The 25,215-nt window shown below is 43.9% G+C and overlaps 1 protein-coding gene across 6 annotated transcripts in view; it reads left to right on the top strand.

Annotated features, from left to right (window-relative positions):
• CACNA1C (calcium voltage-gated channel subunit alpha1 C) overlaps nt 1–25,215 on the top strand; it is a 461,478-nt gene that overhangs the window by 373,643 nt on the left and 62,620 nt on the right. For 5 of the 6 annotated variants that reach the window (XM_086886085.1, XM_086886086.1, XM_086886088.1 and 2 more), the window contains 11 exons: nt 4,822–4,954; nt 6,549–6,678; nt 10,284–10,343; nt 13,704–13,810; nt 15,243–15,330; nt 16,422–16,529; nt 17,006–17,058; nt 17,166–17,312; nt 19,017–19,218; nt 19,730–19,888; nt 21,090–21,200. In XM_086886085.1, coding sequence (XP_086742211.1) covers nt 4,822–4,954; nt 6,549–6,678; nt 10,284–10,343; nt 13,704–13,810; nt 15,243–15,330; nt 16,422–16,529; nt 17,006–17,058; nt 17,166–17,312; nt 19,017–19,218; nt 19,730–19,888; nt 21,090–21,200 — 1,298 coding nt within the window. Of the gene's footprint in view, nt 1–4,821; nt 4,955–6,548; nt 6,679–10,283; nt 10,344–10,479; nt 10,540–13,703; nt 13,811–15,242; nt 15,331–16,421; nt 16,530–17,005; nt 17,059–17,165; nt 17,313–19,016; nt 19,219–19,729; nt 19,889–21,089; nt 21,201–25,215 lie in introns of all 6 variants that reach the window. The other variant, XM_086886089.1, reaches the window with a different exon arrangement.

The following is a 25,215-nucleotide window of genomic DNA, read 5'->3' as shown; positions in this document are numbered from 1 at the left end:
TGGAGCAAAGGATTCAACAAACTGTATGACTGCAAGATAAGGAGATGACCAGCAGCCAACTTAGATTTGCCAAGAGCAAATCACATCAAGCCACCCTGATTTTCTTCTGAAAGGGGCTGAAAACACTTGTAGACAGGGGTAAAAAAGTAGATGTCATATTCTTTAATTTTGCTGAGGCTTCTGGCCGTCTCTTACAGCGCTCTCATAAGCTGACTAGAAAAATATGGTCTAGATGATGGTGAGAGAAATGCTCAGGCCCTTCATGGGGAGAGCAGTGATAACCCAAGTGAGTTTGTACAACCCAAAAGCCTGTCTAGAGTTCAGCTCAGTCCATTGCTAATGACCTGAATGATGGAAGAGGCAATATGCTTATTACATTTGTAGATGACATGAAGCTAGGAAGGACAGGAAGCGTGCTGGAGGGCAGCATTAGAATTCAAAGAGCTCCTGAGGTCCTGGATAAATGGTCTAAATAAAATTGAAAGTGCCAGGCTCTAAGCATAGACAGGAATAAACAATTCACAAATAAAGGATCTTAGGTGACAGCTAGTTAGGTAACAGTCCTTGAGAAAAGGATTTGAATCTTATGACCACAAGCTCAACAGATGTCAGCAACAGTTTGCTGCCTTTGAAAAGGCAAGCCAGTAGTGAGATTTATAACACAGAGAAAGAATGACCCTTTTGTCCAGTTATGGGTTTGTTTTATCTGGTCAATGAAAGCTAATCAGGGCAAAGCAATTGTTTTATTGCTTGATAAGATCTCTTATCAAGAGATAATTGATAAGATCTCTGGAATATGGAATATCATGGCTCTTTTTGTGTGCTCTGGGTAAGAGAAGCAGGGCTGAATTAGAAGGAGTATAGAAGAGAATGGTGAAAACAATGCTAGTAGCTAGCAAGAACTAAGGTTGAATGAACCTTATTTGGCTTAGAAAAGGCAAGAGAAACATCTTCAAATGCATAAAAACTTCAGATAGGAGGAGAATTATCTCCATTATAAGGTAACAGATTTAAGATTCGCAGCAGAGAGAATTTTCTAATGGTGAGGCTGTAAAAATTCAGAGATGGTTGTGGAAGCCCAGCATCACTGAATGTTGCTAAGGGCAGGTCAGAAAAATGTCTCCCAGAAAAGACTTGGATATAATAATTAGTTGAACCTGGCTTGGCAGAGGCATGAAGCAGAGGGACTTTTGTGGTCCTTCCCTGCTCTGCTCTTCTGTGTTTCTGTGATTATGTAACAGGATATAATAGGCTATAAAACACTTTCTCTTCTATTCCATGATTCCTAATAAATAAATGTCTGATAATAGGTTGATTTGGTAGGGTAAAAAAAAACACAAGAGTTCATTTTTAGTAGATGGACAAGAGTTTCAGACAAGCAAAATGGAAAACTATTCAATGCATTTGATTTTCTGTATGAGAAGTCCTCACATATACTATACATATATTTTTCCATATTTATAGTGAATTTATCAGGAGCAGAGTGTTGTTCTAACTCTGTGCAATACTATTTTAACACTATCTGGGGCATGTCACTCTGGATTTAATCTTCCCATCACCTCTGTAGGCACAGGCATTTGCTGGACACACATGCCCAATTGCAAAGGGATTTGTGGGAGTCTTTAGTGAGAAGCACAAATTAAGACAGCTTGATACACTTTTGTTTCTGTTTCTCAGCTGGCTTGGATTTGCAGACAATTATGTTTTTTTCAAGTGAAATAACAGTCACCTGAATGTCAGTTTTAAGTCTACTGCTAATAGAATTGGGGTTTATTTACTTTCTATAGATAGCTTACAAAGAGTAGCTTATAAATGAAAAATATAACAAAACGCTACTTCTACCCTTTTATTTATATAGAATTAGAGTGCAGAAAACCAAGTGAAAACACTTTCAATGCCTGCCCAGGGGTGCCAACACCTGTCTTAACACATTCTTGAACACAACCTAAAATCTGAATGGATTATCAGGTTTTTTCCTGTCTCTTATCAGAAATGCAAAGGGACACCATCTAACAAGGCAGGGTCTTTCCTAACCTCCCTTGCTCATTCCCTGACTTGTTTCTGCTCCTTAAACCAGTTTTCTCAGTAACCTCTCCTGCTGCTCCTCGGGCCCAGAATAGCTGCAGCTCCTCAGATCACCTGGCCTCCTTTTCAGAAGGACAGACTGGTTCCACCAGAGATTTGTGTACATTAGAAGGATTATTATGATGATATGTTTATTGCAGGAAGACAGGGAGCTAGTCTTGTAGTCTAGTACAGAAATAGAGAAAGAATTCGGAATGCCAGATGAAGGTAAAAGCTTGGGATGATTCATGGGAGCTTGAAGCAAAATAATGTCCTTATACGAGAGTTCTGGTCTTTGTACAGGAATAAAAACCTCCCCATCATCGAATTTCTCACTGATGCTGTTTGTGCTCATCTCCACAGCCAAAGAACATTCACTTCTACAAATGTGAGCAGCTGTGCTGCTTCTATATGGAGGTAGACAGCATGGGCAGTGACCTGGGACAAGGCTGTAATCATGTTTTCCTTTGTGAATTTGGCCCTCAATGTTCCCTTTCTCCTGCACTCTAGACTCTAAGTGAAAAGTAGAACATTGTTCTTTACCTGTGGCTGAGGAACTGAATGTGTTTTTCAGTCTGAAAGTATTTGCTTCCCAGAGTCATTGATATATATTTCTTGCTGTATGGCAGACACGAGAAAAAGAGGAGAGGAACAATGTTCTTTATGGTCTTCATGGGGCTGATCCTTCTGCCAAGGCTCTATTTCCCAGAGGCATTGTTCCATGCCCATTTAAAAGTGTGTTTTAAGCATTCCTCTGAGTAATAAAAGAATGATCTCCCATTGAAGGTGCAGAGCATGGACCCAGAATATTCTTCTTAAGAGTTTCAAATATCCCACATGATCCCAGGCATTGGTTTTCTGGCCTGTTAAAGAAGAAAAAGGATTTTCTTGCCTCACTCTTTGTCAGCCTCCTCTGAAACCAGTAGATAAAAGGTGCAAGTGCAAAGTATGGTTATATTACATAAACATGCACATTAACCTTAACACCTATTTTTTTATAAGTCCTATGTAAGAATGTACTTCTGAAAGATGTTTCTTTAACTAATAAAGCCTGTGGAAAGGGTATTATGAAGTATATTGCACATAAAATTGAGCTGTTAAAAAATAGACTGACTTAAAAGGTACAAACTCTATGTACCAGCTCAAACATTTATGCAAAGATCTATCAAGCAAATCTGAGCTGAACTCTTGGTACTGGAAGTGTAAAGAAAGAATCCTATTTGCATGTAATAATGGCATGCATTCAAAAAGGGCACTTTTCTCCTCTCTCTGATATCTAGATCAGGATCTGTGCTGATTCATCTGTTCTTTCTGATGTGTCCTGTAACCAGATCAAGTACAGTATCTCATCCTAAAGGATCAGCATTCCTGGAATTTATCTCTCTTTATGGACTCAAGATGAACCTTTTAATTGGAGTTTCCTCCTTTGCTGTGCCTGGAAGATGAATCAGTTGTAGCTAACATGTCAGGCTCCCTTCTTACAGTTTTTCTTTTTTTTTTTTTCTGTCTTGCTGATTAAGTGAGGATTGGGATCTTTAAAACAGCAAAATCCTATCATGTCATTTACAAAACAATGTCTGATTTCAGCAGGTAGAAGAAATCCTCAAAGGCAGAAGCTTCTCTCTCATGCACCACTTAGCCTTCATCTCTGTATTTTCTCTCTTGAGGTTGCTCACTGATCTGCCTGGAGATGACACAGGTTCAAGAGTTTCATTCCCATCTTTCTGACCTTCCCCCCACTAAATTCTAAAAGGGGACAATTTTAAGACTTCCTGATCAGTTCAAGTCAATGTGCATGTGCTCAGTGTTTGTTCTGGGGCACACATGTGCTCATCCAGACACGGCTCCAGACGCAGCAGCAGCTCCATGGAGATGCTCACAAATAGAAGAAAAACAGTCTTGATAAGCTGGAGGAATGGTAAAAAGGGAAAAAAAAAAATATGCCCTTCAGTAAAGATGAGGTCTGAGTGCCAGTTTTGGGAATAGTCAGCAGCAGAAGTGCAGAGGGAGGAGTGACAGGCCAGACTGTTGCTCCATGGTAAATAATCTCTGCTTTGTGCATACCAGACACTGATGGCAAATTAATGCCAAAAGGATGATGAAAAGTCTCCATGAAGGGCATTTAACAGGAAGACAGCATTACAAGATATAAGAAGTAATCTAGCTTTCCCCTGGAGCAGTAAAACCCCCACTGCAGGTTAATCCTGCAGGTAATCTGGAAGCAGGAGTGATCAGAGACCTGGGGAACACAGCACCTCAGGAAAGGCTGCTGCTGTTTTGCTCTGGGAACCAGATATTCTCCCAGAGGCATAATAGTGATCCTCAAGCATGCAAAATCTTTCTGCAAGAGGAAGGCAATCTTTAATTTTCTGTGTCCATGGAAAATAAGAAAACAGATAATGGCTGGAGACAACAGCAAGAAAGATTCAAATCTTTAAAAATAATAAAACCATTAGAAAAGCCATTAGAAGTAGCCTAGAAAGGTCTGTTTTCTGCAGAAGGAGCTGTGAAGCATCTGAGGAGAGTGTTGTGAGCAGGTTTTAGGTTTACCAGCACTAATGGTTTTACAGAGAGCAGTGTCTGCCAGGGTGAGGTTAAGGGCACTGCCTCAGAGGAGGGAAGGGCAAGGAAGCTCAGGGCCTCAGCATCCTGTTTTAATGGTTCTTAGCTTTTAGCTGTAGGTATGACAGAGACAAATGCCCCTGCACTTTGGAATGGGTTGTGTTTTGTATTAAAAGACAAAAATGCTTCTTGCAGCAGAGGAAGATGAGGAAGAGCCTGAGATGCCTGTCGGCCCTCGACCTCGCCCGATGTCTGAGCTGCACCTCAAGGAAAAGGCTGTGCCCATGCCTGATGCCAGTGCTTTCTTCATCTTCAGTCCTAACAACAGGTATTTAAGGGGTTGGTTAGCCAGAAGAAGGAGGTGAAGAGCTGGCACCCCTTCCACATTGGGCCCCAAAAGTTGTGAGGTGCAGAGCTCCCCTTCAGCAGCTGATACCAGAGGCCTCCTTTCACCCACCTCTCCTTTAAAAGGCAGGAAATCCTATGAAACTGCAGGGAGCACAGTGAAAATATTCAATGGGAGCTCATGGCACGTGCAAGGCTGATTGAAGACACAAATGATGGAAGTTGCAGAAATAAGGGACACAGAGGCGAGTCAGTAATTGGAATTTCCTGACACATCCCGCTCCAAACTGCGGGAGAGCCATCATGCAATCAATCAAGTGGGAGGCAGCAGCTTCCTGTCCTAAGGGCTGCCCAAAATCCCAAAATGCTCATTGCTGCACATCAAAAATGAGCAGAAAAGAAGAAATGAGAGGGGGAGGAGAGCCCATTGCTCTGAGAGGTGTTTAGGGAGCACAATTCTTCCCTCACCCTTTTCCCACGGGCTCCTGCAGTGCAGGCTCGTGTTGTCACACCTGCCTTCCCAGCCCAGGTGTGCAGGATGTGGCTGGAGGGCTGTCAGGAGACGGGTGAGTTTATCTTTGCAAGGACACAGCAGTGAGCCCCCTGCCCAGTGCAGCACCAGCTATCTCCAGTGTCCCTCCTAAGGCCTCAAACACAGCCCCAGAGGAAGGCAGGGCTGCACCTGCACCGCTCAATTCAGAGCTGGTTTTTAACCCCCAGCAGAGCTTTTGCTCCTCCTGCTTGGGTTTATGTGACAGGGAGGGGCTGAGGGTGCCTGGGGCTCGTGGACTGTAATGATAGCTTTGCCACCCACCCCCCGTCATTTGTAGAACTGAATTAACCTCTGCAGTCATCTGTAAAATTGCTGTAATAGAGACCTGGAGCCCTAACAGCCAGGACTAGAGCTAAATAGATTAATGAAGTGCCTGTAGAATTATGCACAGAGATATGATGGGGTTTAACTCCTCTCATCCTGCTACCAACACATGGGAAGTGCTGTGATGGTCTCCAGAAACAAAGTCTGACAGGAGACTGCTCCTTCTCTCCCTTTTAGGTTCCCACTAAGAGCACCAAGTGGGTCTATGCTTAGCATACATCCTGCATGGCATGATGTCTCTCAGAAGTCATTTGCTGATGCCAGCCTGCCCCATATCCATTTGGCCAGGCCTGCACCCCATTAGAAAGGTGGATCCCCCACAGCTCCTGTTAAGTGACACTCCAGTCCCAGCTCAGAAGGACACTGGCACCCTAAAGCCTGTTTCTGCTGCTCTCCCCCTAAATGAATCAGGAATGGGTCCATTAATGAAAGCAAGGGGTATAATCCTGGGCTGGCAGGTTTCAGACCCCATGGAAATCACAAAAAGCCCTGGCAGGAGGGAGTGGCTGTTCCCCAAACACATCGAGTGTGAGTCCTGTGTGGAGAGCCAGCATTGCCCTGCACAGGTTCTCCTGTGCTGGGGCAGAGGGAAGATGCTCTGCAGGGCAACCCTCTGGTCCTGCTGTCAGAAGAGGAGGGGGGAAACGTTTCCCATGCTGTCCTTTGAGAGATAAAGTCGTGCCTCTCCTCTCTCTTGCAGGTTCCGTGTCCACTGCCATCGAATCGTTAACGATAACATTTTCACCAACCTGATCCTATTTTTCATCCTGCTCAGCAGCATCTCCCTGGCAGCTGAGGACCCCGTGAGACACCTCTCCTTTAGGAACCAAGTATGCTTCACATCCTCCTTCCCTCGCTGGCTATTGCAAGTGTGCTACAAGCAGATCATGACTTGAAGCCAGGAAAGGCAGAAAAGGCTGCATCAGAGTGCCTGTCTTCCATGATTTCTGCCTTTTGTAGGCTGTGTGTGAAATCATTAGGTTTTGCAGGAAACATGAGTCAGTGCAGAATTTGGCCTCTAGTTCACTTCAGAAGTGTGTGTAGGCAAAGGAAGAACAGGAGGCTGAAGCAAAATTATTGTTCCCTGGGATTAAAGCATTAGAAATGAGCTGTAAAAACATTGATTGGGGATACAGATAATTCAATTTTGAGGGATTTTCAGATTTCCTTTGGAACATTCTGCTGCCACATGCTGTCTTTTAAACTAAAAAGCCCGGGGCCTGGTTTTCATTTTATTCACTCTGGTGTAAATCAGGAGTAACATTCTTGAGTTTGATGCTATCACTCTGGGGAAAATCGATGTCATCAAGGTTAGAATCAGGCTTTTTGAACACAAGCTACAAAGCTACCATTAAATTTGAGATAACCCTCAAAAAATATGCTGTGCTCCTCTCCTTACCTGCCTGGGGAGAGAAGAGGAAAGCATTCAGCACAGAGATACATTCTCACCCTCTCTCCTGATCACTCTTATTTGCCTTTTGAAATGTTCAGTGCTCCCTTAACTTTGCCAGTGGTTGTTTCCATTAGTCAGGGGCCATTGCAGAAAAATAAGGAGTCAGCAGACATATGCAAGAACTCTGATTTCTGTGTCTGCAGTGGCATTTTGGTGCCTCAATGCCTGAAGAGTTTTCTAGGATTGAAGAGTGGGATGGTTTCTCCTTGTTTAATAATAAAACCTTCATTTAATGCTCCCTGAAATATCCTGGCCTGAGCATGCATTTGAACACATATGTGCATGCAGAGAAGGTGTTAATGGAAGTCTATTCCTGAGCATATCTCAGAGTGGCTTTGCATTTTGTCCTGAAGGAGGATGCTAAATAATCCAGTCAAACCTGTGCCACCAGTAACCCACTTGTGCACAAATGAGGCTGCACACCACGTAGGGATAACTAAATGCCAATATGTATTAGTGCTGCAGCATGTCAGCTGGCAGATGGGCTCCTGACATGCCACAGAAACTGTCACAGAGAGATTTAAATGAGAGGGGGGGGGAAAAAAAAGAAGAGTCAGAGCTGGTTGTCCTGGATTAAAGAGCCGAAGGTTTGAGGCAAAGCCTTGTTTGGTGTCTGTGAAGCCACCAGTGCTGCGTGAAAACCTGTCTTTAATTTTTGCAGGTACAGATGTTTAGAATGTGTCGTACAAGGGGACACTGACAAGATGTTTGGGCTGCAAATGTGGCCTGCCTTTGCACTGTAGAGCTGTGAAATCGTGTCCTCCCCTGTGCCCACACAGAGGCCTGGGAGGAAAAGGAAGAAAGCAAACTGAAATCAAGCTGAAATCAAGCTGAAATCAAGCTGAAAGCAAAGCTGCCTCTGCCTTCACTCAGCATGAGCCCTGTACAGAGTGAGGATGCTGCTGGCACAGACTGTCCCAGAGCAGAAATCCAGGAACAGAGAGCCCAGCAAGGGCTGGTGGAGAGGTTTGGAGACTCTGCTGCTTTCCTGGGACAGGCTGTGTCCCTCTCGTGTCACACAGGGCTGTGTCCCTCTCGTGTCACACAGGGCTGTGTCCCTCTCGTGTCACACAGGGCTCAGGCACAGAGTGCTTGGAAGTGCCAGCCCAGTCTGACCAAGCAGCCTTTGAAGTCCAAGCAAGTCCTAAGACTGTGCTCATAATATTCCCCTGTTTGCACCTTGGCAAGGTGCTCATTCATTTTAATGTATTCTAGAGCAAGCTCCTATTTAGATAATAATAAATATGGCAGCTGATAAATGGAACTGCCTGCACAGGTGGGGCAGTGACCATTTTCATTAGGCATGATTTTTTTTTTTGCTAGCTGTACTTTGAGGCCACGTTCACCAGCGTGTTCTATCTCTTTTGCAGCCCCCTGGTGAGGTAAAGCAGCAGTAGGTACAGCTTAATTATTCACTTTAACCAAGTTTGCAGCTTCTTTATGTTGGTGGAGTCATGTAAAGCAGTTAGAGAGTACCCACAAATCCGGCTCATTGATTATAAAATTGATAAAATTATAAAATGATAAAATAATCAAATGTCAGGACTTACAAATCAGCAAGGCAGAAGGATATTTCCACTTGCAATGTGTGTAAATTAATACAGGTTGAAATCGAGATTTGTCCCCTTGAAGTGGCCCTTTCTTAATTCTCTAAACTGAAAAAATTGATGGAGCCCAAGACAGCCTTGAGAAGAATTTGGGATTAAAAACTGAGCAGTGACCTGAAGAATTTTGAGTTACATGGTGGCAGTAAGTGATACATCCCCTCTTATTTGACTTGCAGTGTCTGAAAATCAATGGAGATTTGGATTGTGCTCAAATAGTGCAATGGGAAATGACCCTGGAATTTGCAGTATCTGCCCCTCTGCATACCAGGCTGTAAGAATTTAGCCACCTTTAAATCTGAGTGAGGATTAAGATACAATAAACACCTGTGGGATGGGAGAGGGAAGTTTCCTAGTTTATGTTTATTAGTGTTTTAGCAGCAAAGGTCTAAAATTTCACAAATTATCCATTTTCTACAACTTCCATATATCAGCCTTCTGGTTCTAAACATGGTTATGGTAAAACAACACTAAACCATGGGCATGATACTTTTGATATTCAACATTTGTAGTGTAGATAGCACTAAAGTGGCTTGGAATGTTGAAATATATTGGAAACAAAGAGGGTTCAATCCATGAATCAGTGAGAAAGTTCCCATTTACTGTGAGATGCCAACATATTGGCAGTGGGGGACATTCCTGTCCTTGATGCTGCTACTTTGAAAGCCCCTTTAGATTCTTGGCTTCTCATTGCCTCCTGTGACACCACTTTTTGGGCATGCCACAGGTACCTCCACCCCCAGGCCAAGGCTCCTTTCAGCTGGCTGAATATTCAGGATACAAATAGAAAGATGCAGGATCTAAGTTAGGCACCTTTAGTGAATGACCAAATTATGGCTGCAATACAAGGGCTGGGATTCTGTTCAATTGGCAGAGTCTTTGTTATTCATCCTAATCCACAGCAATTCAGGACAGAGAAAAGAAATAGCTAGAGTATGATTTTGCAGTTTGCTTTTCTTCCTTTGAGAGAGGCGCAGGACAAGACTGAATGGAAGTTAATAGGAAGGAATCTCATGTTTTCCACTGAGAGACCAGGCATTCTTTGTATTCTCAGTTTGGAATCCTATTTGGGAAAACCCTTGAATGTTCTTTATGAGATTGAAGAAAAAAAAATAAAAAATAAATCCTACAGCAACCAAAAATCTATAGTGCTCAAGGGATTGTAACTCAGGAAAGATTTCATGTAATGTGCTTCTTGTCCTCTGTGCCAGGACCTTCACTGCATTCAACAGGACATTGTTCCAAAACCATTCCCTATAGAGTCCTCCTCATCCCCTCGTGAAAAGAACTCATGTATTTGATTTTAACTGTGATTTCCCACTCAAGTGATCAGCCACTGACCTACCCTCCCCGCTCCTATCCCCTTTTGTTTTTACAGATTCTCTTTTATTTTGATATAGTTTTTACTGTCATTTTCACCATTGAAATTGCTCTGAAGGTAAAGTGCCCATCTTCTCTACCATTTCTTGCTCACAAGCTTTCTAGTTCTCTGCCACTCTCTGTTGCTAACACACACTCCTGTTTGCTCCTGGGTCACGCTCAGTACCACTAACCCAATTGTGCTTATTTTTCAGATCCTAGGCAATGCAGACTATGTCTTCACTAGTATCTTTACATTAGAAATTATTCTTAAGGTAACCAATCTGAGAAATACACTTTTCTTTCTCTTTCTTTCTTTCTCTCTTTTGCTCTTTCTCTCTCTCTCCTTTTTTTTTTTTTTTTTTTAACCCCATTATTATCTCTACACAAAGGGTTGTTTTTCTTTTCATTGGATGTTTTGGTAGTTGCTTAAAAAGTCTCCTGGGAAATTTTGATATTCAAACTTGTAATTGAGGGCCTATAGCAAAACAATGCTTTGTAGGGGAATTGCAATGACAGGATGCAATGCTGGGAAATGTAAGAGAGGACCAAGAAAAAGGCCATCCCCTGATAAATTTCTCCCTCTACCCTGGCTGGTCTTTCCAAAACAGGATTTTTCTGCTCTGCAAGAAACTCTGAATACACACACCTCTTACACATGCTGCACCCAAAGAGAAGCTCTCTGCTCTGCAGAAACCAGCCCAAAGGGTGGCTGAAGACTTCTGTGAGCTCCAGCCAAGCAGGAGGCAGGGAGCACAATGCAAAACCTCACTTTTTAGGGGCAGAGAGAGACAACCAAGAGTACAAATCACTGAGACACAAGGACAGTAGCTGCCAGTGAAAACTCCTGCATCAAAAACCCCACTCTCCGTTTCCCAGGAGCGTGCTCTATACCAAGGGGAATGTGCAGGAGAATGGAAGAAAATAAAAATAGGCTGCCTTGTTCTTAACTCTAATTTTCCCAAATTGGTAGGCTAATAATTTAAATAACAGTAATTGAGCAAAGTTCTGGCTTTCTAAATGCTAGGTTCACTTGGCAGCTGTTTTTGTTTCTTTTCTCAGCAAGCTAGTTCTAAGTGCTGGCAGGCAGTGCCTTAGAGTTGCTCAAATTTTGCAGCTCAAGACCCTAATAACAGTATCTATACAGAGGGCTGGCAAGCAGGGTGGCCCTTGCACATTTTTATAGTGAAATGTGCTTTTTTTCTTTTTTTTTTATTTGACTTGAAATTACCAAAGCCGTAATGTTCTCCAGGGACGTGTACACATTATGCCTGTGTGCAGTTTGCATCTGTGTTTACACAATAAATCTGAATGTGCACAGATCACATGGCAGATCCAAAAAAGCCTGTCAAGAAAAGGAAAATATCCCAACAGCACCTGTTTGGACTCACAATTATTAATTCTCCTTGCTCTGAAGGAAGTGGTAGCACTCCTAATGACATCAATGGAAGCAAAACTTAACCCAGCCCATTGGCCTGGGCCGTCCCAAAGTCCTCCTGTTAACTTCAGTGATTTATGACAACATCCCTGGATATTCCCTCAGTTCAAGTGGGAGAATAGTGCAAGGACCATAAATTTAAGCCATGAATAGCTTGGTTTCTCAGTGCACGTTTCTCTGCTGCCTGGCACTGAGCACAACGTTTTGCAAAGCAGCAGAGTTGATAAGAGTGGTAAAAACAAAAGAATGAGTGGTCATGGGGTGCTCAAGGCTGTAGAGAAAGAAGCTTCATCTGCCCTCGTGTTGCTGATGAGGACACCTGCAATTCTGGTGAATGCTGGCAAGGTGACTGCCAAGGATGTTTACCTGGCATCCTAAAAGGCTGTAAGTTGTTTAATGCCCCAGATGGGAGGCAGATATAGATGATACACTCTTTGAGAGTCTCTTCTGAGATGACAAAACCTCTCAACAGGCTTGAGAAGACCACAGTTGGTACCAAACTTAAACTCAGCAGAGCTTCCCCTCCTGATTTCAATGGTGTCTTTCTTTCAAGATTGCCATACAAAATCCAACCAGTAAAGGGCATCTTTGTTATGGCAAGAACCCCTCCTCCCTTCCCCAACTGAATGTGTCTACAAGTATAAATTCTAAGCCAAGACCAGAGTTTATACTTCCTCCCCCTCTAATTTCTGTCTGATTGATAGTCAGTTCCCCGATGTCATGGATGTTTGGTGAAGAAAATAATCTGATTTACCATGTGCCCTTCCACCCTGCTCTGAGTAAAGCTGTCACAGGCTGGAAACCACCAGCCAATACACCATCCCGAGCTACTGGTGGGACCCAGAAAACTCCAGTTTGATTTTCCAGTTCACACTCCTCAGCTGGAAGTCTGGCTACAGCTCAGTCTCATGGTGTCTGCCTCAGGTTACTTTAGACACCTAACTTAGATGAGATTCAGAGGACCAAACTTAGAAGCCTGTATTCCTGGATGGGGATGAGAATTCCTAATGGAGGAGCATTAGCAGTTGTGGGGATGGGGTTTCTTCAAGGCAGCCACATCAGAGCCTGAGGTAGGTGGTACAAATACCCCAGCAGCTCACCCTCTTTAACTGTGCCAGGCCCATTGTGCTCTGTAACAGAGCTCAGCCTAAACTTTTCCTGTTTACATTGTCACTCAGTCCAGTTCTGGAGCTGTGACATCCTCCTCAAAACCAGCAGGTTTTCAATACCCCTTCATACCCAGGTGAGGCAGAGGCTCCCTTGCAAAATACGTAACTATCTTCCCTCCCTCTGCCTGGTGATGCTCAAAATGATTACCTCCATGAAGAAATTGCCCTGTTTCAAGGAATACAGCCTGGGATTTGTAAGAAAAACTATGGGGGAAAATGCAACTGCACCTAGAGTAAAAGTGGTGGGACTGAGCTGAACAGAAGGAGCGAGCTGAAGAGAGCAGTAATTCCTCCTGTTGTTTCAGTTCAGCTCTAAAGCATCATATCCCTGGGGGATTCTGTTTTTCCTTCATGAAAGGGAAGAGTCATCAACTGTCCACTGCAGCTGGTCTAAGTACTGAGAAGCATTACAGAAGAGCCCATTTTATTTTATATTTTTTATTCAATATTGTTAGAGGCCTTTATATAGTACAAATGTCCTCTGTCACTGAAGAAAAAGGGAAAAGCATATGATTGCAGAGAGTAGTTTTTGCAGGCAGTCATTCTGCTGCTTTGCTAATCCTAAATGTTATGTGCTCAGTGCACTTGAAGTGCATATTTTCCTCACTTTCTTTAGTTAGGCCTTTCACAGTTATCTTGCTGTCCTTCTCACTCTCTTTTCTTTCCATGGGGGGCTCAACTTCTCCTTGGGGGTCTGGGGGTAAATTGTCTGCCAGCAACAGAAATCCTGCCCCCTCCCCAGCTCTCCCCTCTGAGCACAGCCAGGTGGGTTTGGCTCCTGAGCAGCTGCTGATGGCAAAGTGTGTTTGTGTCTCCGTGTGCCTCCCTGCAGATGACGGCCTACGGGGCTTTCCTCCACAAGGGCTCCTTCTGCAGGAACTATTTCAACATCTTAGACCTGCTGGTGGTCAGCGTTTCTCTCATCTCCTTTGGGATCCAGTGAGTGAGCTGTTTCCAGCTGGCTGGTTTTGCTGGGGCTGGGCTGGGAGGGATGGCTCAGGCTCCTTGTCTCCTCTGGGTAAGGTTTTTCTGTGAGCCTGTTGGGGTATTCATGAGGTGTTTTTCTCAGATGATTCAAGGCCATTAAAATTCGTCCTCAAGAGAGGAGGTAGTAACTGGGAAATGCTACACTGGCGACCTGGAGGGGGGAATCTTTCAGGAGGAGAAAATGAGAACACACAAAAAAAAAAGGGTGTATTGGGAACCACGACACTTAGCTTTGTTTCAAGGCTTCCTTTGCTTCACTGTGTCAGATCAGGCCAGTTCAGTGATTTATGGTTCCCTCCTAGACTTCTCATCACCAGTTTGGAAAGTGAGGTTGATAATGCTTTCCTACTTCCTGAGATGCTGTGAGCCTTGGTCAATGGAAGGCCGTCAAGCACTTGATGAGAATCTTCAGAGTGGTAGTGGATGTTCTGTCATGCTGTTTGCCTTTGGTTCATCTGCTAATTTGCTTAATCATTTATAGATTTACTTGGCTGTGCGTCAGGTAGGAAGTTCCCTAATTAGTTTCACATCTGATAAAAAGCAAGCTCCCAGTAGTTACCACTACAGGTTAGCAGCTCACATATGTCAAACCCTAAGTCAAGCAGGACAATTTGTGAGGTCCACTGTGCTTTCAGTCAAGGTCTTTAAGAATGGCACAGTGCTTGTTTTGACCTGCAGTTTCTTTCTTACAGACCTAAGTCTGACTTTTAGTGAGTTAACATTAAAACTGTTCCCAAAATCAGTAGGAAAACATGATGTCATTGAGCACGAGGGAGATTCTCAGTCAGGGTTTTAGTCCTGGAAGGCACAGAGAGCTCTGCTGCAGAAGGTAGTTGTGTTCAGTACTTAAAAGTGTGCACATAAATCATCCTGATCAATTCAGTTATTTATTTTCACATCCTTGAATTTATGTACACACTTAAATGGTTTGTGGGTTCAGGGGCCAAACACACTGTAGGATCAAAGTCCAGATGGATGGTCTAGCTTTAATGCTGGAGTCTCCTGGACTTTTCACTGCTCCATGAATATTCCAATGGAGCGCTTCTTTGAGCCTTTTCTGAAAATGCCTTGGTAATGACTACATCTTGGCATGATTTCTATATCATAGATATCTACAGGATCTGTTTGCCCTGCTCTAAAAATACCCCTTGCCCATGTTCCATCCCCCCTGCATCAGTACAGCAGAGATGATGAAAGCCAGAACAAGAAGCTAGACCTCTGAAGAAAACACCAGAGATTGGTTTCCTTACCCCTGAAGTGCCATGGCAAAGAGTTGACTAAACACCTTATGCAGTCTCAGACCATGCAGAGTTTCAAAGTTCTGTCCTTGCTGCACACTCCCCACATTTCTGTATCTCTCAAACCCTCCAATACTTTCTTCCAGGTCCAGTGCCATTAATGTGGTGAAGATCCTGCGTGTTCTGAGGGTCCTTAGACCACTGAGGGCCATCAACAGAGCCAAAGGACTGAAGGTTAGAAAAGTCCCAGTGCACTCTATAAACTGTGAATTCATTTTATTCCAGGCTACAAGGGCTTTTGCAGTGGTTCAAGTAATGTTTCAGTGGAATCACAGTATGGTTGAGGTTGGAAGGGACCCTCTCAAGCAGGGCCCCTGAGAGCAGCTTGCTTTAGACTACATCCAAGGACAGAAGCTCCACAACCAATCTGGATGACCTGTTCCAATGCTCAGTCACCCTGGCAGTAGAAGTGTTTCTGAATGTTCAGATAAACCCATCCTGTTTCAATTTGTGCTCGTTGTCCTGTCAGTGGGAACCACTGGAAAGAGCCTGGCTCTTCCTCCTCTGCATCCTCCCTTCAGCCTTTAATAGACATTGACTGCATTCCCCTGAGCCTCCTCCCAGAGGAGCAGACCCAGCTCTCTCAGCCTTTCCTCACAGGAGAGATGCTTCAACCCCTTAAATCATCTTTGTGGCTCTTGGCTACATTTCCTCCAGTATCTCCACAGTTCTCATCTACTGAGGAGCCAGAACTGGACCCAGTACAACAGGCAGAGTCTCACCAGTGCTGAGTAAACAGGACAAATCACCTCCTTCAACTTGTTAAAATCTTTGCCTACTGCAGCCCAGGCCAGCATTTGCCATCTTTGTGGTGAAGGCTCATATTCAGCTTTGTGTCCACCAGGATGGCCAGGTCCTTTTCTGACAAGCTGCTTTTCAGCTGAATGGCCCCATCAACACAGAGGTGAAATGATGGGGTTTTCTAGGGTTACAGATGGGCCCACAATATAACCAACCCTAAATATAACTTTTCTGTATTAGATGAACTCTTTCCTACATGCTGGTGCTGGAGCTGCTACCCTAACTATGAGGGAAGTTTCAGAGAGCTGGGTTCTAGTATTTTCCTAGTCCTTTCTGCCTGCTTTTAAAAGTACAACAAGAAATGCAACAAGTTGGTCCTCTTTCCCAAAACATTACTTGGGTAATGAGCATTGGTTCAATAATTGTTCCTTATCGTATGTATTTTTATACTTGGGCTTCTTCCTTAACCAGAACAGTTGAGAACAATCCAAAAAGTGGCTTTTGTTCCTCTCTTTCATTTGCAGCACGTGGTCCAGTGTGTGTTTGTCGCCATCAGAACCATCGGGAACATTGTGATTGTCACCACTTTGCTGCAGTTCATGTTTGCCTGCATTGGAGTTCAGCTGTTCAAGGTAAAACCATTGGACCCATCCATTCATCCAGTACTTTAAGGGATGGGAAGAAAAATAGCATGAAAAGCCTGGGGAAGGGAAAATGGAGTCTTCTGTGTGTAACAGGCATTTGGGGCACTGTCAGTGTTACCTGAGCTTCTGCTACCAGCACTTCTCCAAAACCGAGCCAGGCATATGCAGAACTCTTGCCCGTCATCTGTGATCAGAAGAAATGATCAGTAATGCTGTTCCTCCCTGAACAGCTTTACACTGGCATGGCATGATCCCAGGAAGGTGAAGGGGGCTGTTCCAAAGGATTGGTCCTTGCAGGTTCTCTACCTCCCATTTTGCAGAGGAAGGGACACACCAGATATCCATTCCCCTCTTTATGTCCGCTTTGAGCTCCTTGCCTTTCACCACCCTCCTGACAGCAAGCTTTCAGGACATACAAAACTACCCCACAGGCAGAAGCTTCATTCCTCTTTTTCCTTCCCAAGGGCAAGCTGTACAGCTGCACTGACAGCTCCAAGCAGACAGAAGCAGAGTGCAGGTGGGTCTGAGCTTTTCCAATCCCTCCCCTTCGCCGGCCGCCCACCCGCAGCGCCCGGCGCTGGCAGTGCAGCTCTGCCACGTTCTGTCTCCACTCTCCACCCACAGAGGGTACTACATCACCTACAAGGATGGGGAGGTCAGCCAGCCCATGATACAGCCCCGCAGCTGGGAGAACAGCAAGTTCGACTTCGACAACGTCCTGACTGCCATGATGGCCCTCTTCACCGTCTCCACCTTCGAGGGCTGGCCAGAGTGAGTGCTCCTCACTAGCAATGTCCTCATTCATTCCAAAAGAGAAAATTCAAAGGCAGAGCACAGCCTTCCCCTTTCTAAGTGTTTAAATAAGTCTAGAGCTTTAAATATAGCAATAGTAGCACTGTAGTATTACGTACTCTGTAAATTCCTCAGGGCCCGCAGGAATTTCTGCTACTGTACTTGTAAACAGTGCAAAGCAGTTCTTAAAAGATGATTTCCATTAGAAGCAGTGATACCAGTATTTGTTACAGTGATTATGTGTATAAATGAACGTAAGATGCACGTCAGGTCCTTTCCAGGATTGCCAGGTTTCAGGTGTCCCCATGGAGCCAGCAGGGCAATAAGAAACACAGCAGTGTGTCTGTGGGGTGCAGACATGGGGTGTCCTTGCAGACATGGGGTGTCCTTGCAGACATGGGGTGTTTTGCAGACATGGGGTGTTTTGCAGACATGGGGTGTCCTTGCAGACATGGGGTGTTTTGCAGACATGGGGTGTCCTTGCAGACATGGGTGTCCTTGCAGACATGGGGTGTCCTTGCAGACATGGGGTGTCATTGCAGACATGGGGTGTTTTGCAGACATGGGGTGTTTTGCAGACATGGAGTGTCCTTGCAGACATGGGGTGTCCTTGCAGACATGGGGTGTTTTGCAGACATGGGGTGTTTTGCAGACATGGGGTGTCCTTGCAGACATGGGTGTCCTTGCAGACATGGGGTGTCCTTGCAGACATGGGGTGTTTTGCAGACATGGGGTGTCCTTGCAGACATGGGGTGTCCTTGCAGACATGGGGTGTTTTGCAGACATGGGGTGTTTTGCAGACATGGAGTGTCCTTGCAGACATGGGGTGTTTTGCAGACATGGGGTGTTTTGCAGACATGGGGTGTCCTTGCAGACATGGAGTGTTTTGCAGACATGGGGTGTTTTGCAGACATGGGGTGTTTTGCAGACATGGGGTGTTTTGCAGACATGGGTGTCCTTGCAGACATGGGTGTCCTTGCAGACATGGGGTGTTTTGCAGACATGGGGTGTTTTGCAGACATGGGTGTCCTTGCAGACATGGGGTGTCCTTGCAGACATGGGGTGTTTTGCAGACATGGGTGTCCTTGCAGACATGGGGTGTCCTTGCAGACATGGGGTGTTTTGCAGACATGGGTGTCCTTGCAGACATGGGTGTCCTTGCAGACATGGGGTGTCCTTGCAGACATGGGGTGTTTTGCAGACATGGGGTGTTTTGCAGACATGGGGTGTCTTTCCAGGCCCTGCTGCCTGTGCCATGGGAGCTGGGGACTCCCACGGTCTCTCAGGGGGATGGGGACATGCAGGGTATCAGGACCCTCACCTGTGGCACCAGCTGATGCCAACAGCAGCATAAATAACTGTTGACTCTTGGCATCCCTTTTTCTCACAAAACTCAGTCCCCAACAACTCTGTTGGGACTGTCCTCTGTTAACTGAAGAGCATGATGTTGTTCAAAAATGGAGACATTTCACCCCTGAACGGGTTCAAGTGTGTAAAACTAATAAGAGACAGGTCTTCTCTTTCACAAGCATTTGCACTCAGATTGGCTCAAGTCTGCACATCTCTGAGTGAATTTATTTTGATACAAGTAGCAGAAAATTCCGAAGTTAAACTTTAGCATCACCTATAAGGCCTCAAGGCAGTCGCAGATTTTCTCTGCATTTGGCTCCTGTTTGCTTTCAGGTTGCTGTATAGGTCCATTGATTCCCACATGGAGGATGTGGGACCCATCTATAATCACAGGGTTGAGATCTCCATCTTCTTTATTATCTACATCATCATCATTGCTTTCTTCATGATGAACATCTTCGTTGGTTTCGTCATCGTCACATTTCAGGAACAAGGAGAACAAGAGTACAAGAACTGTGAGCTGGACAAAAACCAGGTAATTTACAACACCTTGCTGCCAAAAAAGGCAGAAAAATGCATTGACAATAAGCTCTTAATAGATAAATGCACACAGAGAGGAAAACCTTAAGCTTGCCAACAAGATAAAACTGTAAGCTGGCTCTGCTGACATCTTTTAGGAGTCAGGCAGAAAAAAAATCTTGCTGTAAGATTCACTCAAGGGACAACAATTACTTAAAAATGTTTGCTGTACCATTTGTTTCACTGAGATTAGATGAGCAGAGTCTGGCCAAAGTAAATGGCCAAAGTAATTGGCCATTTATATATATCTATAATATAGAACTATATATCTATAACACAGAACTCTTTAACAGGTAGAACGTGCACATTCACATTTCTGTTATGACCTAATAGAAATTCTTCTACCAAGCTTGTTCATTTCAACAAAAAACTTGAAACATACTGTATTTTTTTTATTACAAATGAAGGTAGCTGACCACCCTGATATTTTGGGTTTGAGTTTTAAATGTACCCTGCCTCTCCCACAGCGCCAGTGTGTAGAGTATGCCCTGAAAGCCCGGCCCCTGCGGAGATACATCCCTAAAAACCAGTACCAGTACAAAGTCTGGTACGTGGTCAACTCCACCTATTTTGAATACCTGATGTTCGTTCTGATCCTGCTGAACACCATCTGCCTGGCCATGCAAGTAAGTAAGCAAGCAGAAAACCTGCAGGTGGTGAAGGAGTTTGTTGGGGAAAATGCAAAAATGGTTGAGGTTGAGACCTCCTTTCACCTTCACACCACGTGTTGAGGGAGAGGGACAAGCACGTTAGGAAAACCATTGTGTTCATGCAGTTGAAATGAGAAATCTGGCTCTCATCTTCTTCTTGCTAATATCTGACACTTTCAACAATTCTGTTTTGAATTTATTTATTTGAATTTATTTATTTGAATTTCTATTTAAAAACAAACAAATTTCACATTTCTAGGCAGAGTCCTGCAAATACTAGAACCTCTCAAGAAAAATGTTGAAAATGGCTCAACACTGTATTTTTTCTTGGCCTTGCATTCAGCTGCAGCTGAATTGTTTTAACTGAAACTGCTTTGAGTAAAATCACCCTGTGCCAACACAGAACATGAAAATCCATCCCTGCTGTTTGAAGTTTATTAAAGTTAAGCAACTACAAATGGGATCTTGTAACAATGGAAGGTGACCTTAGAACAAGGCAGTGCAATCAGTTCAAGTATTATGATCTGGAAATAGGGATATGAAAAGTGAGGTGGCAACACTTGCAGAAGACTCTGCTTGAATTAATCAATAGAAGATGGAGAGTAACTTCATAAGATCTTAATAAAGTTAAGTGAATGGGCAGCATGATTGCAAACTTAATTCAGAGTTGACAAATGCAAGTTAATGCATATTGGAAAGGCATGATTTGAGCTGCTCATGTACTTTGCAGAATCCTGAATTTAGTGTAATTACTTGAGGAATGGCTTGGTATCATTATGGACAGCTCAGTAAAACCCCTGCTCACTGTGCAGTCACAGTGAAATAAAGAAGTATCCCAAGAGTTAGGGAAGGTTGAGATAAAAAAACACAAATGGAGATTGTATTGTAACATTGTGCAAATTTATAATGAGCCCTGAATTGGAATGATAAGTATGATCTTGGTAGCCACTCCTCAAAAAGATTCTTCCAGAAAGAGGAGGAGATCAAGAGCCAGGTGGCAAAAATGGATAGAGTGCTTATGTGTGAAGGGAAATGGGAATTCTTAATTGAAAAAATGAAACACGCTGGGATCTTCCTTAGAAAACCTTGGCATGAGGGGAGACTGGGAGGGGTCCTGTGTACCCCTGAGTGCTGGCACATCCTGTCCTCACACTCCTGCTGGGACGCTGTCTTTCAGCACTATGGTCAGAGCTGCATGTTCAAGGAAGCCATGAATATCCTCAACATGCTCTTCACTGGCCTCTTCACCGTGGAGATGGTCCTGAAATTAATCGCCTTCAAACCCAAGGTAGGTGCTCTAGGAGTAGATTTCCCTGGCCTCTGTGTGTGTGTGCATGTGTGAGGGGCAGCTGTGAGGAGAAGGAGGAGGTGAAACTTTCTGATCTGTTACCCCACCAAGAACTGAGCTGGGCAGTTGCTCTCTGGATTGGAGTCTCACTTACCTTTAATAACTTTTTTTGGCTGGAGAGTAGACACACTTCCAAAAAAAAAAAAAAAAAATTTAAAAAAAAGGTTAAAAAAAGGCAACACCTGCTAATAGAGATGGTTCCTAGTTTTCATTAAGTTATCACAGTGACACTCTGCTAAGGCTATAACATGTCTTCCATTCTGAATGTTATTCTGATGCTCTCTCTCTCTCTGACTTTCCTTATATAATTTAAAAATAGCATCTCATGATTAGTCTCCTGACCCAAGTGAAGTTAATCAAGCATGACTCATTTTGAGTTATGAGCTTTGGAAAAAAAAAAAAAATGTTTCTTCTGGGAGGGCTACATCTCAGTGATGGTTTGGATTGCTCTGGTTTTGAATTTAAGACTTCATTGATAATATTCAGCACCTCAGCAGGTCCTGTCTGAAAGTATTGCCCTGTGCACTGGGCCATGATATTATGCAAGTATAGCTGCTGTGGGGTATGATTATAACCTCCAAGCTCTTCTAGCTAAGTTCTCACAGCAGCTGCAGGACAAGGACAAAGATCCTGACCTCACAGAATTACCCAAGATTTTCTTCTGTGGGGTTTAAATTCAGTGATGTGTCATAAAAAGTTGAATCCAGATACCTAAATACAGTTCCCTCATGTCTTTTCATACTTTCAGTGGTACCTTGACACATGGGGTTGTGTCTTGAAGGATGCTTTGAAACTTTGTGGAGATGGGCAAGATGTTCTCTGAAGCATCAGTTATGACATTGGTAAAAATGAGAACTTTTGTGTCTGGCATAAAGTCATGCTTGTTCTTCATGTTAAAGTTAGGGGATCACTGAATTTAGCTCTTCCCAGGTGTAATCCAACCTCTTCCTCATCCTCAGTTCAGAAACTTTGCTCTCCATTTCTACTGAATTTGCCCTTATTTTCTTTTCTTTTCAACTCCATGTTGACTTTACTTCCACCCAGCTTCTCTCTTCCTTTTAGCAAGAAGTTTACTTTCTAGGACTTCTTGTAATAGTCACAATTTTCCTTTTCACCCAAGCCCAATATCCTACCTCAGGTGTAGTTCTCTTGGAAGTTAGGAGCATCTTGGCAGTCCTGCTGAGGACTGGGTTTTGGAGTTGTTTTATGAGATCTCAAACACCATCCTGGGAAATTTAGAAGCATCATTATCTGTTTCAGCAGGGATTTTCATTTTCAGGAGAGATCTACTTTTCATTTCTGAGACTTCACCATGTCTGTTAGCAAGCAAATTTTCTGTCGCTTCATAAAAGTTTTATCTGCACACCATGTACCCAGAAGTGCATCTCACAGGCTTTATAATGTTCTGATTTTGCAGTTCTGCTTTGCAGGAGATTCTTAACTTTCAGGAGGATGAGAATCTCAGCAGAATTTTGTTTAGAACATTTAGGGGAGAAGTTCAACCAGCTCAAATACTGAGTTCTGTACATAGGAAGGCTTTACCTTGCTTCTAACAGTAATGAAATGGCATTGATGATATTGGAAGTCCTTTCTACTTCCTGTGGTTTACTTTCCTCTGTTCTATCTCCTTTTCAACTTTTACTGCACAAAAAACTACTGAAAAAAATATCAGCTGAGGGTAAGCATGGATCTCTGGGTGGCAAAACATTGAAACATATTTCCTAAAGTAATTGTGGAATCTCTATAGTTTGAGGATTTAAAAATTAAGTTGGGGGAATCTTTAATTCATGACAGTTTAGGAATCTATGATCTGTCTTGACACAGGCAAATGGAATAGACCACAGAGCCCCTCTCAGCCCAATTTTCCATGATTCTGTAATTTCCTAAATAAATCCCCAGCTACTACACTATAGCAAAAATGAGAGTAAAAAAGAAATTTTCCTTATGATGAGTAGAGTCTTAATGAAATACTTTGAGCTAGGACTCAAACAACAACCTCAGGTGAAAGAATAGCCAGCATTAACAATAAATATTTCAAATGCTGGTCTGGCCTGTATACCAAAGATGGTACTAACTCATACTTCTATTTTAATTAAATACCTTAATGAAAAAAAGAGAAAAAAACCCAACATTTTAAAAACTGAAGCAAAGGATTACAGGGAAGAAAATCAGGACTGACCTTGTGAAAAGAGGTAACACAGCAAAAAAGACTTTCCTCCTGCAGCATATTCACTCTGAATGATGTTAAACACCAGCTCAGAGACTCAGATTTGGAAACACCAAATTCCTTGTGCAGCTTTTCATTGTTCCACACGAGGAATTGGCTGCAGCCTTCATTCCCTGCTCTCCAAAGAAGGAAACCCTTTCTCCCAGATGACCACTGGGACTGATGTGGACCAGCCCTGGAGAGCACCAACTTCTCTTCAGCTTGCACACCACTACTGAAGATGAACTTGCCTAGAATATGTCCTGCAGTGGAAGTTTCCAGCATGGAGAAAGTAGTTACCTCCCTCTTCTGCTTGGCTAGACCTTGTGGCCAAACTACATTTGCAGATGGAAGTTGTCTCCAGGAACACCAGCTGGGAAAGTCCAAAAGCATTTCTTTGTCACCTGGAAGAACCTCATCAGCTATCCCCTCTAACCCACCAAGTCCCCCCAAGAAAGAAATGAGATGCTGAGTGTTATTAGTGCTCCCCAGGTGGGAAATGGCAAGATGAAATGCTGCAGAGAGATTTTCCTCTCATTTCCTGAGCAATAAAACACAAAGCAGCTTTTGTTTAAGCTGCTTTGTCTCGTTTTGAATTTGTGCCCAAACATCACTCTTTTCTGTCTGAAGAATACCCTAGGAAAAAAGAGCTGTAAGCTTTTTGACTGACAACAAGAGAGGAGGAAACTTGGTTAGCTGAAGATGTTGTGTTCTAATGACAAGCCCCAGGAGAATGTGGCAGAACAGAACTGAGCACAGAATTGAAGCTGGCAACATTCAGTCTGTTTTCTCCCCTTTTTTTGGGTGCTTAACCCAGTCGTGGATGCTGCAGCTTAACCTTGAACTGCAGCAAGACAAGCAGGAGCTGGGTTGTGACTCTGAAGCAGGCACCACAGAGCTCTCCCTTGCACAGCCACTTCCTAAAGGCACTGTGGAACAAAGGGTCTGCAGCAGCAGCAACGGGGGGACGAGGCTCTCTCCACCTGCACAAGGTGGAACAAGCTGCTGTTTATTCCCACCTTCACCAGGGAGAGCTGGAAAGGGAACTAGGACAGATCCCTGAGGTATTGGGAGCTGCCCTCTCACAGAAGTCACCTCAGGGATGTGCCCAAGTGGAGCAGCTCTAGGGGAAGCCAAATCTGCAGAGTTCCTGCTGCTGCCCGTGGTGTGGCATCCACTATTACAGGTGCACAGATTCAATTGGAAATGGGGTTGGAAAATCATCAAGATCATCCAAGATCATCAGCTGTTAACCTACCACTGCCAAGGTCCACTAAATGCAATGCTACCTGTGTATCACCTGCATAACAACAGAAAAGGTGGCAGCCTGACTGAATGGGGTTTTTTTACTGCATCCCTTTTTTATTTCTTCATTCCCATTCTGTGAGATGTCCTCCTGACTTGCTCCTCTTGGTCCTAGGGGTGGAAAAAGCAAACACAATCAGTTGCACAGAGAAGAAGCAGGTTCACATGTGTGCCTGTCTACAAAGAACCAGCATGGATAATCCAGCCCTGCCCCTAATTCTTGTGGTGGGAGCTTCACTTATTGAAAGGCCAGATGTAGCAACAAGGAGCCAAGTGCAAGTCAGGGCTCGTCTCCTAACACTTACAGAAAATATGTGATGGGGGTAGGAAGACAAGGGCTTTCCTAACTAAACAAACTGCTGAGATTGGCTGCTCTGGTCAGCAAGTCCCTTTGAATCCTGTCCTTTTGGCTGGCCATCCTCTGTGAGCAGTGTTTTGCTTTAC

The sequence above is a fragment of the Cyanistes caeruleus genome, chromosome 4 (assembly GCF_971803275.1).
Source record: "Cyanistes caeruleus chromosome 4, bCyaCae1.hap1.1, whole genome shotgun sequence".
In the NCBI taxonomy this organism is placed as follows: domain Eukaryota; kingdom Metazoa; phylum Chordata; class Aves; order Passeriformes; family Paridae; genus Cyanistes; species Cyanistes caeruleus.
The sequence above is the reverse complement of the archived record's forward strand: the minus strand, read 5'-3'. Positions and strand labels throughout refer to the sequence as shown.